Source organism: Centruroides sculpturatus, unplaced genomic scaffold (assembly GCF_000671375.1).
Source record: "Centruroides sculpturatus isolate CEXI.00-Female unplaced genomic scaffold, Cexi_2.0 scaffold90, whole genome shotgun sequence".
NCBI lineage: Eukaryota > Metazoa > Arthropoda > Arachnida > Scorpiones > Buthidae > Centruroides > Centruroides sculpturatus.
In genome coordinates, this window is record NW_019384353.1 from 302,520 (window position 1) to 321,280 (window position 18,761).

General features: G+C 31.5%; 1 protein-coding gene across 3 annotated transcripts in view; it reads right to left on the bottom strand.

The window, feature by feature from the left end:
* LOC111638793 (hepatocyte growth factor-regulated tyrosine kinase substrate-like) overlaps positions 1-18,761 on the bottom strand; it is a 90,779-nt gene that overhangs the window by 59,041 nt on the left and 12,977 nt on the right. For all 3 annotated transcript variants that reach the window (XM_023384553.1, XM_023384551.1, XM_023384559.1), the window contains exons 3-5: positions 8,373-8,457; positions 3,837-3,912; positions 2,432-2,524 (exon numbers count right to left, since the gene is read on the bottom strand). In XM_023384553.1, the coding sequence (XP_023240321.1) occupies positions 2,432-2,524; positions 3,837-3,912; positions 8,373-8,457 (254 nt within the window). The remainder of the gene's footprint in view (positions 1-2,431; positions 2,525-3,836; positions 3,913-8,372; positions 8,458-18,761) is intronic.

Sequence of the window (18,761 nt, forward strand, 5' to 3'; positions counted from 1 at the left end):
CACCAAACTATCAAATACACTTTCTGTTGCTGAGAAATGTTTATTAAACAAAACAAATGTTTCAGCCTAATACAATAGGCCATCTTCAGGTGTAACTGAATAGAAACACCTTTTTAAAAATTTAACATTTTAATGATAAAATGTCCAAACAGTTTAACATTTTAAATTTAAAACGAAAATATAGATAAATTAACAAATAAATAATAAAATAAAAAAACCAACTATATTAAATAAACTAAAATAACAACAATATATATAATAAAAAAATACACAAAAATGCATCCAAGTATAAGGGCAGGTGCAGACTAAGAATTTTTATATTTTAATTTTTCTTTTATGTAGAATTTCCATGCAGAAGCTAGTCCATCTGCATCCCTGGCATTAATACAACCATCCTTTAATTTATTTTATATACTTCAATTTTTTTCTTCAACCATTGTTAACGATGGGAAATAGTTTTCCCCATCTATCATGGTCCNATATAATAAAATAAAAATAAAATACACAAAAATGCATCCAAGTATTGATATAAGGGCAGGTGCAGACTAAGAATTTTTCTATTTTAATTTTTCTTTTATGTAGAATTTCCATGCAGAAGCTAGTCCATCTGCATCCCTGGCATTAATACAACCATCCTTTAATTTATTTTATATACTTCAATTTTTTTCTTCAACCATTGTTAACGATGGGAAATAGTTTTCCCCATCTATCATGGTCCAGTGATAGTTCCTTCATTCCATTTAACTACAGAGTCCTCTACTTGCACCATACCGGACAAAACTGTGTTGCAGTGCCCTTTTATTAATGTTATATTTATGCTCCTTAATAGCTAAATTCCTTCTTGTGACCCCAATATAATCTTTCTTAATTCCTAATTGCTGATTTTCAAATGGAATTTTATATACACCTGCTTTTTCTTCTTTTTTAAGCATGTCTTTATCATTTCTCAGAACACTAATAAATTAGGAGCCCTTCTGAAAACTATTTTGGAGTGTTTTTGTCCACCACTTGTTTCATGATGTTCTTGATGTTTTTATTATAAGTGAACTTCACAATTTTACATTGATTTGTTTGGGTTCTTTTTTGGCCTCCTTCATATCTTCTAATTAGTCCTTCTATTGAACTCTTTTTATATCAAGTTTGAAGCTGTTTCTTTGATTCTATTAATTTCCTTGATCCTGTCTAGTACATTAGAACGATATGAATATGCTCTTCTAATAAGTGCAGGAAAAGCAGACAGTTTATATCTGTACAGGTTGTTCAAGTTAGCTGTAATGTATAATGGACTATCTTCTTTCATAACTTTTTGTTCTAGTTTAAGTTTTAATCCATCATATTAATTTCCTTGATCCTGTCTAGTATATTAGAGTAATATAAAGGGAGATAGTTCACTTTCTGGCTAACAAACCAGCAAATTAAATCACTTTCTTATCATACCAATAAAAGAGAAAAACTTTGCTGAGCAAGTGATTTGTTGGTTTGAGGATGAAGAGCATCACATTAAAAAAATAGAACTTGCAGTACAATATGCAGCATGAAGAGTAAAAAATATACAGAGTATATATTCTTGTATTCACAGAAAAATTGATCACAAAAATCTCTTATCATTCTCTAAAAAAGAAGTAGATAGAGTTGAGCCCCTTGGGCATCCACACCTTTCTGTAATTCCTTTATATTCACTATTTGCTTATGGGCTATGCCCCATGTTTTGTATATTTGTTAATTTCAATTAATGGAACCAGCTGGGCACACTGAGATCTCATGTTTCACACTTTCCTATTAGCCTTTTCTTCCTCCTCCTCATTTCCTCTAAAACTCTTCATCTTTCCTTTTCAAAGGCTATGTGGTAAGGTTGGGCCTTCTACTCCTTTCCAATACAGTAAAGTAGATAGAGTTGAGGTTCTGTATTCAAATGAAGCAAAAAGAAGATATAGGTATGGCCTAATAAATGAAAATGTAAACTTCAATAAGGCATTAGATAATGCTTGCCGTTTCATATTTTGTCATAAGCAGAATAAGGACAGTTGTTCAAAAGGGTTGCTGGAAACTTCAGCATCATTCCAGTGCATAACACTAGAACCCAAAGAGAAAAAAATCCAAGTGGCAATCTGCTACATGAATAATAGGGGGGATACATAGAAAGTCCATTAAGTAACAACATTTTAGAAAATTCCACCTAAAATTGAACTATAGCTGCCCACTAGATCAGAAAATATCAGATATGAGACTTGTAAAAAGCAAAGAATACAGAATAACATGCTTGCAATAGTGATGATAGACAACCTGCTATTATTAGTTAAATTCCTATGCAAATCAGTAAATTATGCCATTTTAGATAAATATCATTATTATTTGATCATAAGATTAATTTCATGATCATTGTCTCTCATTTTTATACATAAAAAATAAAATAGTTTCTATTATTTCATACCTTAGCTAACTCTCTCAATTCTTCCATAAAAGCTCTTGTAGATACTTCTTGATGAACAGGTGATCCACAGTTTTTGACACATGATTCTAAAACCTACAACATAAAATAAAAATAAGTTACCTTTTACACCTCTATTATGAATTTCTCATAATGAATTTGGAAAATGACAAGTAGGAAGAACAAAATATGAATTCTCAAAAGTATCAACTTGTAGACTAAGGATTCCAGAAAATATTATTGTGATTACATATTCAACTATGGAAAAATGATTTGTGGCTGCATCTTTGTGAAAATTTAATTAATATTTCTAGCAATAACATCCACACACCTTCATATTTAGGATTTTATTATCCAAGATGAATTTCAGCTGAAAATTGTCTAAAATAGTGGTTATTTCAATGATACTCAGTGAGTGAAAACTTAAAACATTGGTTTCATGTTGGCCACATAATATTTCATTGGTGGCTAAATGTGGTGATAATGGCCACATTTAAGACCCATTCTAGATTCGTTTGTGTAAAATATGAAGATAGGACTAAAAATGACTTTTCTGAACAAGTAGGGAAAAAATTCAAGATTTCAAAAATGTTATGCATTCAAGCACTAAAGGCATATAATATCAATAACTTAGTAGTAAAATAATTTGTTCTCATATGTTTATGGTAAAAAATTTTCAGCTTTCTGTATTCTAACTAGCCAACTGAACAGCACAAGTAAGATATTAATGGTTGCTCAATTAACATCTCATATCATGCAACTACTAGCTTTAGAATATTTTCTGTATAATAAATTTATTTTTTCAAAAATCGGCATTTTCTAAATCCTTGACTCAAATTCTTAAAAACTGCAGGTTTTTCTAAATTGTCAAATTTATTTATTTGAACATTGAAGTTTTGAAATCTCTTAGATCATCTTCAAACAAAAAATGACTTAAATATGAAACAAAGGGTACTTGTATTAAAAACATATAGACATATCCAAATAGAAAATTAACTAATCAATAAATTATAATGTAAAAAGAATATAATACAATATAAATTGCAATAAATACTAGAATAATAATAATGAAATTTTTAAAGTTAAGAAAAATTTCATTAGGAAATTAATTCAATTATTATAGGAATTAATTTCCTAATCAAAGTTAAGCTTTGATTAGGAAATTAATTTAATATTCGAAAAATTTATGAAGTAAAATAAGTTATATAATTTGTATAATGCTATTTTCAAAATGTTCAAATCATACTTCATCATTAATCATCATATTGAGTCCAAATTTCAACAGAGAGTGACATACAATTCATTTATTAAGTTTACAAATTAAATGCCATTTGTTTAATAATTATTCTTAGTTTAAAACTAAGAATAATTATTTAACTGAAGTTAAAAATTCAAAGTTCAAACTTACCTGCAGAGCAAATAAAGCAACGTGTGGATTTTGTGCATATAATTTTTTCTTTATGGCATTAATAGCATACTTTGCTCTGTAAAAAATATGAATTACATCAAATCAATTATTCATCAAGAAGCAAATGTATTTTTTTAAAATTATTATTTTTCTGATATCCTTTAAAATCTGTTAAATACACTAAGGATATTTCAAAACTTTACATATTAATTATAAACACAAATTATATTATTTAACAAAAAACTGAAATTAATACTATCTATTAAATAATATAACTATACAATTATATAATGAATACAAAATATATTTTAGGTCTAACAAATTCACTTATGTTCGTGAATAAATAAAACAAACATACTAGTAGTGTAAATACTAGCAAGTATATATTCTGGATTCTCACAGTAGTTATGCTTGGTAAGATATATATATACAGGATAATCATAAATTTGTCCTATTCAGAGGACTCTGAAGCTCCAATCAATAAATTGATTCATACCAAAATTTGTGTACACATTATGCAAAGAGTGCAGAAAAAAATTTTGCAAAGAAAAATTTTAGCTCTAAAATTGCTGCTACAGAGTAAACACTGCTGCAAGCAATGAAATGTGATATACATAGTTACATGGAATAAAGCCAAGACTGGGTAAAAAAAAAAAAAAAAAAAAAAAAACACTAAAAAAACTGATAACTAGTGAATGTTATTCTTATCAGGTACGATAACCATCGCATTGCCAGAACAAAAGCATAAAATACTTTAGTAATAATCTCAATCAAAAAATTATAATCTTATAACTAAAAGCCTAATCACAAAACTCCTACTGAATTTTATTATTTTATGCAAGTAATGCATTTTCTGAATTATACAAATACAATCAAAATTGTGATAAGTAAAATTTTAAAGAGGTCTAATCCACATTTTGTATGTTTACATTATAGATGTTCAATGAAACACTACTGCACCATAAAGCAATTAATCAAATCTGATTAAAAGTATAAAAATATAAATCATTTAAACACTTCTTAACCTTTCAGCAGTGGGTTAGTCAGGTATGGTGTTATCCCTATGTAGTGGAGAATAAATGTGGAAAACTTTTAAAGTATTTTTCCACGCGTTTTTTCTCATTACCATTTTGAAAAAAGATTTTGTAAACAGTTACGTCTAGTAAAAAAAGTCTTTTTTTATTGTTACATAATTCCTTTTTTTATGTGAATTTTTTTCTCAGTAGTTTTTGGTGACCACTCAGCAGTGACTGATAGATATATCTGTCAGTCACCGCTGAGTGGTTAAAAAATATAATATGAAACCGAATAAAATTTCCATCACCAGGAAAGGAGGAGATATATTCTACATATCATTCAAAGTTTAACCCTATTATTACTGTTTTGGCTCTAGACAATCCATTTCATTCTGTACTGTATTGATAAGAAGAAAAGTTGTTACATTGGTTTTAATTAATTTAATTAACTGGCAATTCCAATAAACTATATTGTTTGTTGCCATTGCCAGAGGATTTTAATCATTTTGTTTAAATGAGATGAAACTAGTATAAACCAATTCAAAGTTTAAAGGTTTAAGTAGTGGATGGACAGTATCAGTAGTTAATATCAGTTTTAGTTAGTGCCTTTATCATACAATGTCTAAAAAAGCACAAAAAATATTACTTCTGAGGATAAAGTAAAAGAATTTTTAAAGGAAACTTTCCACACTAATAACAGACACCTGTTTCTGTATTCTCTGCAATATTGTTATTAACTAATCACATCAGGAAAGACACATTAAAAAACATTTGAAGTATGAGAAACATGTAGATAGAGAAAATGACAACCAGGCTTCTTAAAAAAAAACTTTTAAAATTTACAATTTACATTCAAATATGGTAAAGAACTGTAAATTCACAAAAGCCAATTCACTTGGAACTAGTAAGTGCCTTTCCATCAGCTAATGTTCCTTTGGGAAAACAAACTCCTAAATTACAGGAATTAACAAAGCACTGATATTGGAAAACAAGCTGAAACAATATTATCTGCCAGTTTTAGATGAAATTCAAAAACATGGACTAAAGAAGATTGTAACAGAGGCTAATTTTGTGAGTTATTACAAATGACAATAGTGACTTACAAAATTAGTGTGTGTTACACATTTTCTTGTGCTACTATAAATGTAGTAATGACTATTTACAATTATACCTGATAACTAGTGAATATTTAAAAACAAAATGCCACAGCAGCTTCACAATAAATAGTAAAAATCAATAAACAACAACTTTACCAGAAAACTGGAACTGTACATGTAGAGTAGAGAATAACACCTAAATGCAAAATTTCCAGCAAAGAAATGCTTAACTTCAATGTTCGAATGTTTTCGGCCAGTATTAGAAGGCAGCTACATTTTATTTATAGAATGGTTTTTCCGTTTTACATTTCCTAAAGAGGATGAATAAAACAGTGGCCAAAAACATTTGAAGAATAAAGTTAAATGTTTCTTTGCTGGAAATTTTGCATTTAGGTGCAATTCTCTATAGTAAAATCTGCATTAAAGTCAAACAATTGCCAAATTAGATTGTTAATAGCAGTAGTAATATAGCTCAATTAAATGCTAAGTAATTTGACCTAGAGTCAGGCATCACCTCTTATTAAATTTAATAATTAATTTAGATGATTCCAAAAGACAATAATTGGTCTGGAGAGGGACTTGAACTTGCAATTGCTGCTTACTGGCAATTAGGCTTTAATATTGTTACAAGCTGTGGGGCTTGGGATATAAATTCAGAATACAGTTCACTGAACTGACGCTTTATTTAAATACACTAACAAATTCAGTCTAATAGGCACTCTAATTACTTCTCACTTACACTATTTACTTCAAAGTCGCCTCCATTACTTGTCCGTACTGAAGATAGATCAGAACTTCCCCTATCTCCCGAAATTTCTCGAAAGGTCAAAAAAGTCAGAAGTATGCACACCCATGGATGGGTTTTCTAGGACATTCCAGTCACCTCAGAGACCTCACCGAACATTATATATCTTGTTGGAATAAAAAACATCTCAAATGTCTTTTTTTCTTCGATTCTTCTAGAATGTTCTTTTTTCAAATCTTTTTGTTCCGCCCCTGCACCAGATTACAATCATCTTTATTCGAAGCCGGCACAACAATATAAATAAATATCAGGATTACAGATGTTTATATTTGTATAAACATCTGCATGATTATGGAATCAAACCATATCAAGTATCAGGATAGATCTTGGATAATGTATGTACTATACATATAAATATACATTACATTTAAAGCTCTAAAAAATTTTCCAAACTGCATTCACAACAGTAATGCACATATTGCTGCTTTAGTAGCAATTCTTTGGTAAGCTCATTTTACCATTCGAAAAGTTTATAACATACATGATGGTAACCCTTCTTCCAGAACATATAGTAACTTGGTGGAATACATGGTTTGTGTCAGTTACCAGCTAGTCAATTTGAAATTAGGAGTGTTCTATAGAAAACTATCTTACTGTAACAACTATGGAACTTGCTGTAATAACCAAGTTGAAACAATTAAGAGAGATGCTTGATAGCGAGTTCCTTCTAGAATATATGAAATTTATTGTCGAGCATGCTTCAACACTGCAGTCACTTTGACCAAATGCAAGCATTCATGCTAATAAGAACTTTTCAAATTCAGTAATTTCTTTTACAACTAATCTTTCCATCTCATTACTATGGGCTGGAATTTTTCACTACTTGAAATGTGTCCACAACATAAATGAATCCACTTCAATTGTAAAGTTCGGAAAAAGAAAGCTACTGCTAAGAAATTTCCTATTCTTTCAATTTGACAGTCAAATATTTAGGTATCCCTATAAAAACTCTGCTGATGTGGAGAGAACTGTTTTCTGATAAAACCAAGTGTTCATTCTCTCAAAGGCTGTCAGAAAAAGCCAAGCAGCTTATAACTAGTGACATTTTTCAACAAAAATATTTACACACTATGATCTACTGTCCAAGTTATGATTAGGTATTAAATAATATATGCAATTATAATAATTTAAAATGTAAAATTATGTCTCTTAAAAAATATGTTTGCACATATTTTTATGTCTTACAGTTGCATAAAGTGCAGCATAGAACCTTATGTTTTTAGCACAAAAATTCTGCGAAATTTTATAATTTAGAATGCAAAAAAGTATGCCTTTACTTATAATAAAACTTTAAGAACTTCAATAATTTTAGCATTAACACATGTTAAAGCAAATCCCTATGAAATATAATATAAGCTTTTATGTTATTAGCTATTTTGGTGTTAAATTTAGTATTTATATGAAAATATTAGTAATTTCTTCATTTTAAATCACACGATATCCTACTGCTGACTCAGGAATAGTCTATCACCAAAATACTGTCAACTTCAATATACATTAGCAACTAAAGAAAATTTTTAAAATTTGCCCATTTTTTGAATAATAAATATCATCATTGTATGAAAATATATTTTTAGTTTATCTATTCAACATATTTTCAAAACTATGAAAAACTTACTGTACATCTCCTTGACGAATAGAGTCACAAATTTGTAATATTGCGTTCCAATCAGGTTCTAGCTGTAAATGACTCGTAGCTTTCTCTGAAACATAAAATAAAAATAATTATTCTAAACATTCAAATTTCATTACTCAGAATTAAGTCTCAAAATTCTGAATATAAAAAAATAATTATGCTCTTACACACCATACCACACCACACCCACACACAATAAGTCAAAATTGCACTTTATACATAAATTTTCTCATTAAAATTAAGCAATGTGATTACTAATAGCAAATTATCAAAATAGATTATCAAGCTATCAAATCTGTATTTAAATATTAACATTATATATTAAACATACTCAATTGTTAAAAAATTAACAGATAACACAGATCTATATGATTTCTGAAATTACAAAGTTATGGCTGTTCTTTGCTAATTTAGTAATGCTGAACTTAAAAATGATGTCTATTTTTCCATCATGTGCAATTTTTCCACAATAGTTAAATATTTCAAATTATTCCATCCATTTTTGAAGCAGATAAAAAAAATTTTTAGATTGTTTTTGGCAATAGTTTATTACCCATATGATATAAATCAATATGATCCAGTTCAAACTAGTTTCAATCAATCTAATCTAGAATATCCTGGTTTTGAATTACAGAAAACATGTATATTCATATAAAGCTACATTATTATATGATGCTTTCTACAACTTACTATCATTAAAAATGTCATAAGAATGTTATATAATAAAATAAAGTTGCTGATATGTGTGAGAACCAAACTTGTTATCAGGGAAAATTTAAGAAACCCTTTATTATAAATGCTTATAAAGTTTTCATTGTTTACACTAAGACAGTTATTCCTTTCAAAAAAATCACTGAATAACATGGCGATAAACTGTTTTCCATGGACTTAGTTCCTTTATTTCAAAGTGACACATTCAATGTGTCACGTTGACTCAATGGGTGAAACTCATTGATTGGACCCAAAATACTAAAGCTCTGAGCAAGTTACTGGGAAAAACCCAGAAGAGACCCCTGTATAAAAAATAAAGGGGACGATGATGCTCAAGGTTTTTTCATCATTCGTCACGACCTCTTTGGTGTATGTGTGTGCATCCCATTGTCACTGTTCCCGAACTCAATCTGGATTAGCCTCTGGACACAATCTGGATTATCACCTGAACTGGATTTATATTTGGATTACCTGACTTTAACCCTTCAGAAGCATCTCAACGAAAATTCCTACAGAAGACCTATTTGGACTACAGGTATTTGTCGACGCGCAAATGTTTTGTAAACTCTCTCTCTCGAGCTGCTAAGATTCCTTTGAACTCCTTAGTAATAAGCATCTAATAATTAATGATGTAAATCATCTTCCTGAATAAACAGGTATTTGTTATATGAATAATCTTGTGGAGTGCACTTCTTCCAGGTATCACCCCTTGTCTCCATTCCGATCTATGCAACTGATCCCTTAGCTTCCACAAATGCGACCACTTAGATGACTGACTTAATGGTCATCTAAATTTCCATGTTTGACCGACACTGTGGTGTCCATCCTGACAGGATGCCAATGAGATACTGACCCTGCAGTCACATATGTGTTTTTTTAAACAAATTCTGTTATTTTGTGCAAGATCCGCAAATAATTGGATTAATTGCTATAAAATATTAATTCAAAATATTTTATTTCTTTGATAAAAATTTTAACAAAAATGATGTTGAAAAGAGAGGAAATGAACTTCCTTTCTAGACTGACTAAAGTTTAACTCAATGTCCTATGATGATGAGTCAGACACTCAGTTGTCCCTATAAAAAAGGGGTAGATTTCCCACCTTTCGTGCAGTGTGTCAGAAGCAGAACCTGCCATCCGAACTGGTCACATAAGTGTGAATCTCCATAATAAGGTTGCCGCATGTAATTAAGGATCATATCCCATAATATTAAAGATGCCATATAGAAGACATAGAAACAATGTATATTAAGCGCATAGAAGATTAAATCTCCTGATTCACATCATCTATCTCCAAAGCTCCCAATAGAAGGTTACAACTATGAATACTACATGAATTGAGGTAGTATATGTTAGAGTTATGTAAACTCACTCCCCCACGCATAGATTAGATTAGCATATAATTGATCTCTCAGTATGTTTTATTTTCATTGTAAATTTGTTCCATTTGACTTTTATTAAATAATGTTTTTATTGAGGTATAGTTAATCAGTCTCCACTCATATAGAAAGGTCCTCCTATTTGATTAGATTCTATATAAATATTATCATCTATTATAGCTATGCGTGTTAATCCGCAATAAATTGATTAACTGGTGTTGGGATCCTGACGTAGAAGAGAGATTTTAAAATCGTCTAGTCTCTGCATCTTTTTAATACTCATAGAAAAGCCATCCTTTGATGAGAGGGCTAGTCCAACAGACTAGAAGCCAATTAAGTGATAGAGAGTAATTTCAAGACCCTCTATTCTGGCCAGAATCTTACATTTGTATGAATCCGGAAAACAAAGACAAACTATGACATTGCATCTAGTGTCATAGAGGTTTAAAAATGAGAATGGAAAAAATTTGTTGCATTCCCATGAAATTCCTATAATGAAAGAAGAATAAAAGATTTAACCAAGATATAAAATAAATGAAATACAAATACTAAAGCTACAGAAATGTGAATACAATTAGCTATTGCTGGTATATTAAACAAAGGAAAAAACAAAACAGGAGAGAGATAATAAATCCATAAAATGGTCTTGTAAGTTAAAAAGAAAATATTCAACAAAAACCGACAGCAGCAGATGGAATAATTGGGAAGTCAAGAAATTTCCAGTGTATCACAGTAGAACTTGTTAATTCTTCTTCATATTCATAGGTGGTCTCATCAGCACTGAATCTATGTATTTTCTGCATTTGCTTGAACAAATCCCATCCACTAATGAAGACTGACAAAATTAATTAAACTTAAAATCTTGTTTTAATATTATCCTATAGTTTCAGTGCATTCTTATTTAATATCCTGATATCTAAAATAAATATATGCTATTTTACAGTGATAAATAATTTTACCTTAATCAAGTGTGAGAAAATCTGGTGTGATAGGAAAATATGGGTAACATTTCTAAAATGTGCCTAGCAAATTATGAAGAATTACATATTGATACAAACACCCATCAAGTCTTAATTCATAGAGTTAGTGTAATTATCAAAACTAAAAAGTTACAGCTTAATTTTGCTAAACCTTTTATACAGTGAAATTATAACTTATTAATTATCCAACATTGAAAAAAGTAATCACTAATTTTTAAAATCAGTTTAAAAATTTCTTTAATGTATTTTACAACAAAAATAATTTTGCATATTATGAATATTTAAGTTATAAGGCAAACATATTTATGCTAATTAAAGATTAGCATAAATATGTTTGCCTTATAACTTATTCATTTTACTACCATCAAAATTAAAGTTTGATATTAATTAAATTTTTTGGATTACAGTTGACTCTCAATAAGTCAAATTTCATTACTGTTCTGACATAATTCTCATAAGTATAAATGCATTTTGTATTTCTATAAATTGAAACCATTTTCAAGTCTTGCTTCTCTGATTGAAATACTCACCTAATAATTTTAGTGTGTATCTAATTTTGTACAGTGCTTGACATTATTAGGTATATGAAGAATAAGAGCTTCTCTACTTGTATTATGAAAAGAATGTCATTAGTATAGATAGATAGATATTTTATTGTAACTTACTGGAGTACAGTAAATACTGGATGCTACAAATGTATAACCCAGTTAGACATGGTACTAGATACATAGAAGTACATGAATACATAATATGAGTGAGATGATATAAATTTAAAAAAAAAAAATAATAATAATAATGTCACTGCGAGAGTTTTTCTACAAGAAACAAGAAACATCACAGTTACATAAAGCTGTAACTCTAGCAGACTCAAATAACACACCATTAAACTTACACTCACAACATATGAACATGACAACATATAAAAAGCATAGACACCATTAAGCAATCGTGGGCTCAAAAGGCACTCCATGGCAGGCATCCTTATGATCTGGCCCAGGATTTTGTTGACAAAACTGCGTCAAACAGCTGGTTAGATCGGGGATGCCTCTTTGGGGAGACAGAAGGATTCATGATTGCCATACAGGATCAGGTCATAAATACTAAAAACTACAGAAAACACATACTCAAAGATACAACACTAACAAATGACACATGCAGAAAATGTCACATCATGCCAGAAACTATACAACACATTACTTCTGGGTGCAAGCTCTTGGCACAGAGATTATTTACACAGACATATAATGCACCAAGAGCTTGCAAACAAACACAAATTATAAAGAAACACAAATTGGCAGACATCCACGAACCATACTACAAGTATATTCCACAGACAGTATTGGAAAATAACACGCACAAAATGTATTACGACAGAGCCATAATCACAGATAAAACAATTTACCACAACAGACCAGACATCACACTCATTGACAAACACAATAAAATCACATACATTATAGACATAGCCATTCCAAACACTCACAATGTACAAAACACATGCACTGAAAAAATTAGCAAGTACACAGAACTTGCCCAGGAAATAAGGCATCTGTGGAGGATGGATAGGGTAGTTATTGTACCTGTTGTTCTCTCCTGTACAGGTGTGATACCACACACACTACACAAAAGCCTGGGAACATTACAATTGAGTAGAAATACATACATCACACTACAGAAGGCCACTATATTGAATACATGCCACATTGTTAGAAAATTCCTGAATACAGACACACACACTGACACACTTATTTAATTTTAGTTTTGTTTTGGTTGCTATGCCTTGACTCTGGTCCGGCATAGTACACAGATACCGGTGTGAACCGAGTATAACTCACAAAATCCAACATAATAATAATAAAGACGAAATTATTTACAAATATATACAATGTAATGTAAGCAAAATAAAAACAAGCGTAAAGTAAAATACAGAATTATAGTTTTGACATATTGGTACAAGAAATACGGAGATTGCAAATACAAATAAGCGTGGATGTGTAAATTTAACGTACAATATCAAGAGGAATTAAGTAATTAAAGTAACACAACATAATAGAGAAGAGTAATGATGTTTCTATACAGAGTAAATAAGTATACACGAGTTTACACGGGTAAAGGACATCAGTACAATGCACTGAGGACATTGGTACAGGTTAGATGCATGTGACGTCAACATTGCAGAAGACAGATGTAGGTGAATGGCCTGCAGGCATGTGAGGCAGTTAAATGTAAACAGCGACAGTGGTACGATCAAAGGAGTTCAAATCAAAAGTACAAGTTCAAAAGGAGATCAAAGTACAAGAAAAGCAAGGTAAGAGTCTTAGTGGTTGAAGCTGTAGCAGTCACTAGGCCAGCTGTACCAGTGTGCTTCAATGGTGGACTTTAAATAGTGCCTCTCCAGCTCCAGCATGGGACAGTCAAAGATGTAATGGAGATTGCTGTCACTAGTACCACAGAGGGAACAGTTAGAGCTAGGGGCATTGACAAATCTAGCCAAGTATGACTAAAATCTACCATGGCCAGTGAGAAACTGGCTGTTGCGGTGGCCTGGAATGTACCATTTATTAAGAAGAAAACACTCAATGTTTGGGATGAATCTGTGTGTAACTGGATAATTATGATTGTCCCATTTCTGTTGCCAAGTCACAAGAAGGTCCTTCCATAGTAGGTTTTTGACAGGGTGTAAGGAACCAAGTCCGAGTATTATTTTTATTTACTTTTATTTTTGCTTTTTATTATATTTTTGTTTGGGGTTATGTTTTGTTAGAACGAAGGTTTCCTCACCATTCACCTTAGAAACTTAAAAATAGAAGAGAAACCAACTCACCGACGAGAGAAAAGTGCCGTAGGAAAAACTCACGCACACTTGCGTTCCCGAGCGGAAAAAAGCAAGTCTGCATCAAGAAAAGGGGGAGACCCCACAAGCATAACTTAGGACCTTGCTAAACCTTAAAGAATAAAAACATCCCAAAAATTGTCAAAAAGAATAATGTAAAAGGTTAGTGAGTATTGTTGGAAAATAGGCTGCCAGACAAATAGAAAAAGTTTATTGTTAGCAAATAAGTATGTAAATGAGGGGAGTGATCGCATTCAGAATTGTGACGTCACTTCACATTATAAAGACTGAACCTCAAGTGAAGACAAGCGAGGTGAGCTTCTGTTAGCAACGAGCATAGTGAGCTTCGTAGCAGTAAACGAAAGAGAGATGTCCGATAGGATAAAGTAGTTCCAAGGCAATTTTGAAGTTATTTGATTTGTGGATCGAAGATTAGAGAAAGTCTTGAGAGTTGAGGAAAAAGGTTCCTAGTATATTGAAGTGACGATAAGGATCTTTAATTTATAAGAATTATTATACATAAGTTAAGTCTTTGAATTTTGTCAAATTCCAAAGGGGAATAGAGTTAAGTTAGAAAATAGATTGATTTGAGTTTCGACGGGTTGATTTTTATTGACTTTCATTGAATAAATTGTTATTTGATTTTTTTACTAAATTTTGTATATAGTTATTACTAGAATATTTATTAAATATTGGATTGTTATTGACAAACTTTGTCATTATTTAATTCGGTGCACGCTTAAAGTCCAGGCCTGGCACACTAACACAAATCCGCTTAAAGTACCCGTTAGGGAATGGCTATTTCCGGCACACAGTCATGTTGATAATCGTTGTAGAAAGTCAGAAAAAAAATATATAGTACTTTACAAGTGTTGCTGTTAATTTTATTGTAGGCAGCTGGAAGGTTAGGGTCATCACTAGCAGATTTAGCCAAGGCATCAGCATGCTCATTACCAAGCATGCCCTGGTGAGTGTCTCTCCAGTAGATGAAGAAAAGATTGCAGGAATTGTTGATAGTGTCCTGTATATCTGTGTAGATGGGACAACAGGAATGGTTTTTTTTATGAGGGAGATTGAAGATGCACTGTCCAAGATGATGGCCACAGATTTGCCTGCAAAGTTGGAGACAGACCAGGCCACGGCCGACCTGATGGCGAACATCTTTGCTTGGAAAACAGTACAGTGATCGCCCAACCTGTGCTGACCAGAGGCAATCTCCTCATTGTTGTGGAAGGCAACAAAGGCACTGCCTACAGTGAAATTTGCTTTGGATCCATCAGTAAAGATTTCTATATCCACATGATCAGGTTGGTAGAAGTTGATCTTATTAGGAGTGGCTGGGTGTTTAGTTAAAGCATACTGAAAGTTGCATTCAAGATCCTGACTGTTGATAATTTGATTATTGATGCAGGTAGACTTACCCCACTTAAGATGACAGAGCTTAGTGTTATAGTCAATTAGATAATTAATCGGTGCTTTCCTAGACAAAATCTGGAGGGAGATGTTTGGGGTAGTATAAAGCAAACTAAATATATATTTATGTATTTATAGTACTTAATGTAGTCTGATTGAATACATAGATAGAGTGATGTTATAGTATTGGCCACTTATTTTTGTAAATAGCAATTTAGAGATACTGGAAGATCAAGAAACAGAAATCGAGTCCTGACATTTGAGCAAATATCAGGACCTGAACACTTCATAAATGCTTTTTCTATCTGTTCTTGCATGATAGATTTACCTATTAATGACCATTGAATAATGTGTTGAAATGTGTTCAATGAGAGACAGAAATTAGTATCATATTTAACAAGTAACCTGTTCCTTTTACATGTAGGAAAGCTTGAAAAGTCCTTAAGCTGTTATCAGTTTTTTAGAGGCATAACACAAAAGCAAATGCTACAGCAACTGCCTTCAGGCAGTTAAGCATGAAACAAGGGGATGTCAATGTCAAATCTACACAACAGTATTCTTTCATTAATAGTATGAATGTTTTTGTAAATATTTATAATATGTAATACCTAAAAATTACTTTTAAAAAACGTATCATATTTAAGTCTAACTACATTGTACATATGATGTTTATCATCTCATTAAAGTAATGATAATTTCCATAACTTTATAATTTTCTCTGTCTCTTCCACTGAGTTATCAAGAGTCAACTTGTGAAGATCATAAAAAACACAAAAATTCTGTGTGGAATATATAACAAAAAAGTACTTGCAATTACAATTTAATTTTTTACAGTTTACATAAAAAATAAATTTGGTATATTTCATATTATAATTTGAAACAGTTTAATTATTAACCAATTTTGATTAAAAAAATAAACAATGTAACATATCTAAAATGTTGGTGTAGTTAACAATATTATTGTTTTGTTCATTTTTAGTCAGCTTTTATGACACACTTATAAACTGGAACTGTATGATAAAATAACCAACACCTAAATGAGTTTTCCAGCAAACAAACAAAAAATTTACTGCTAAAACGTTTTCAGCCATTATTTAGAGGCCATCATCAGGAATACATAAAAACAGTTCTATCTTTCGAAAATTTCTATCATTCAAACTTTGCTTCATTCCAATCTTTCAAATATTTAAAAAGATGTTTGATGTGGACATTGTCTCATTTACATTAAAAATAATAATTTATTTAATTTTGCAAATAAAATTACAAATAAAATTATTATTATTATTATGTTGGGTTTTGTGAGTTATACTCGGTTCACACCGATGGCTGTGTACTATGCCGAACCAAAGTCAAGGCATAGCAACCAAAACAAAACTAAAATTAAATAAGTGTGTCAGCATGTGTGTCTGTATTCAGGAATTTCCTAACAATGCGGCATATATTCAATATAGTGGCCTTCTGTAGTGTGATGTATGTATTTCTACTCAATTGTAATGTTCCCAGGCTTTTGTGTAGTGTGTGTGGTATCACACCTGTACAGGAGAGAACAACAGGTACAATAAGCACCCTATCCATCCTCCACAGATGCCTTATTTCCTGGGCGAGTTCTGTGTACTTGCTAATTTTTTCAGTGCATGTGTTTTGTACATTGTGAGTGTTTGGAATGGCTATGTCTATAATGTATGTGATTTTATTGTGTTTGTCAATGAGTGTGATGTCTGGTCTGTTGTGGTAAATTGTTTTATCTGTGATTATGGCTCTGTCGTAGTACATTTTGTGCGTGTTGTTTTCCAATACTGTCTGTGGAATATACTTGTAGTATGGTTCGTGGATGTCTGCCAATTTGTGTTTCTTTGCAAGCTCTTGGTGTATTATATTTGCTACTTGATTGTGTCTATGTAAGTAATCTGTCTGTGCCAAGAGCTTGCAACCAGAAGTGATGTGTTGTATAGTTTCTGGCATGATGTGACATTTTCTGCATGTGTCATTTGTGAGTGTTGTATCTTTGAGTATGTGTTTTCTGTAGTTTTTAGTATTTATGACCTGATCCTGTATGGCAATCATGAATCCTTCCGTCTCCCCAAAGAGGCATCCCCGATCTAACCAGCTGTTTGACGCAGTTTTGTCAACAAAATCCTGGGCCAGATCATAAGGATGCCTGCTGTGGAGTGCCTTTTGAGCCCACGATTGCTTGATGGTGTCTATGCTTTTTATATGTTGTGTCATGTCTGTATGATGCGAGTGTAAGTTTAATGGTGTGGTATTTGAGTCTGTTAGGGTTACTGCTTTATGTAATTGCGATGTTTCTTGTTTCCTGTAGAAAAACTCTCACAGTGACTGTATTTGTTTGTAGTGAAGGTTAACTATGTGAGTCAGGCCATGTCCGCCTTCTTTACGTGGAAGGGTTAATCTTTCTGTGACGGATTTAGGATGATGATGTTTATGCTTAGTAAGCGTTGTTCTTGTTTTCCTTTGGAGTTGCTCGAGATCTGTGCGAGTCCAATGTATAACTCCAAAAGAGTATGTGAGTACTGGGATGACATACGTGTTTATTGCTTTAACTGTGTGTTTTGCATTTAACTGTGTTCTGAGGATAGCGTTTAACCTACTTTGGAATTCTTTAATTAATCTTTGCTTTATTTGTGTATATTCTGTTAGTTTGGCCTGTTGGAATCCTAAATACTTATTGAATCTATGGAAGAGGGTGAATTCTACAACGTCTCCATTTCCAAGTGCAAAATCTTCTTTCTTCAGGATTCCTTTTTCTATGTGAAGTGTTTTGCATTTGTCTAGGCCATACTTTATTTGTATGTCCTTAGTGAATGAATGTGTGATTTGTAGGAGTTGATGAAGTTGTTTTTGTGTGGATGCATAAATTTTTATGTCGTCCGTGCATGTACATGAGATGTGACAGCGTAAACTGTGTTGTTTTTTCGTGTCTGATATTGTAGCCGTATTGCGTGTTTAACATGTTGGATAATGGGTTCAGGGCTAGGCAGAACCAGAGAGGACTCAAGGAGTCTCCTTGAAAAATTCCTCGCCTAATGAATATTTC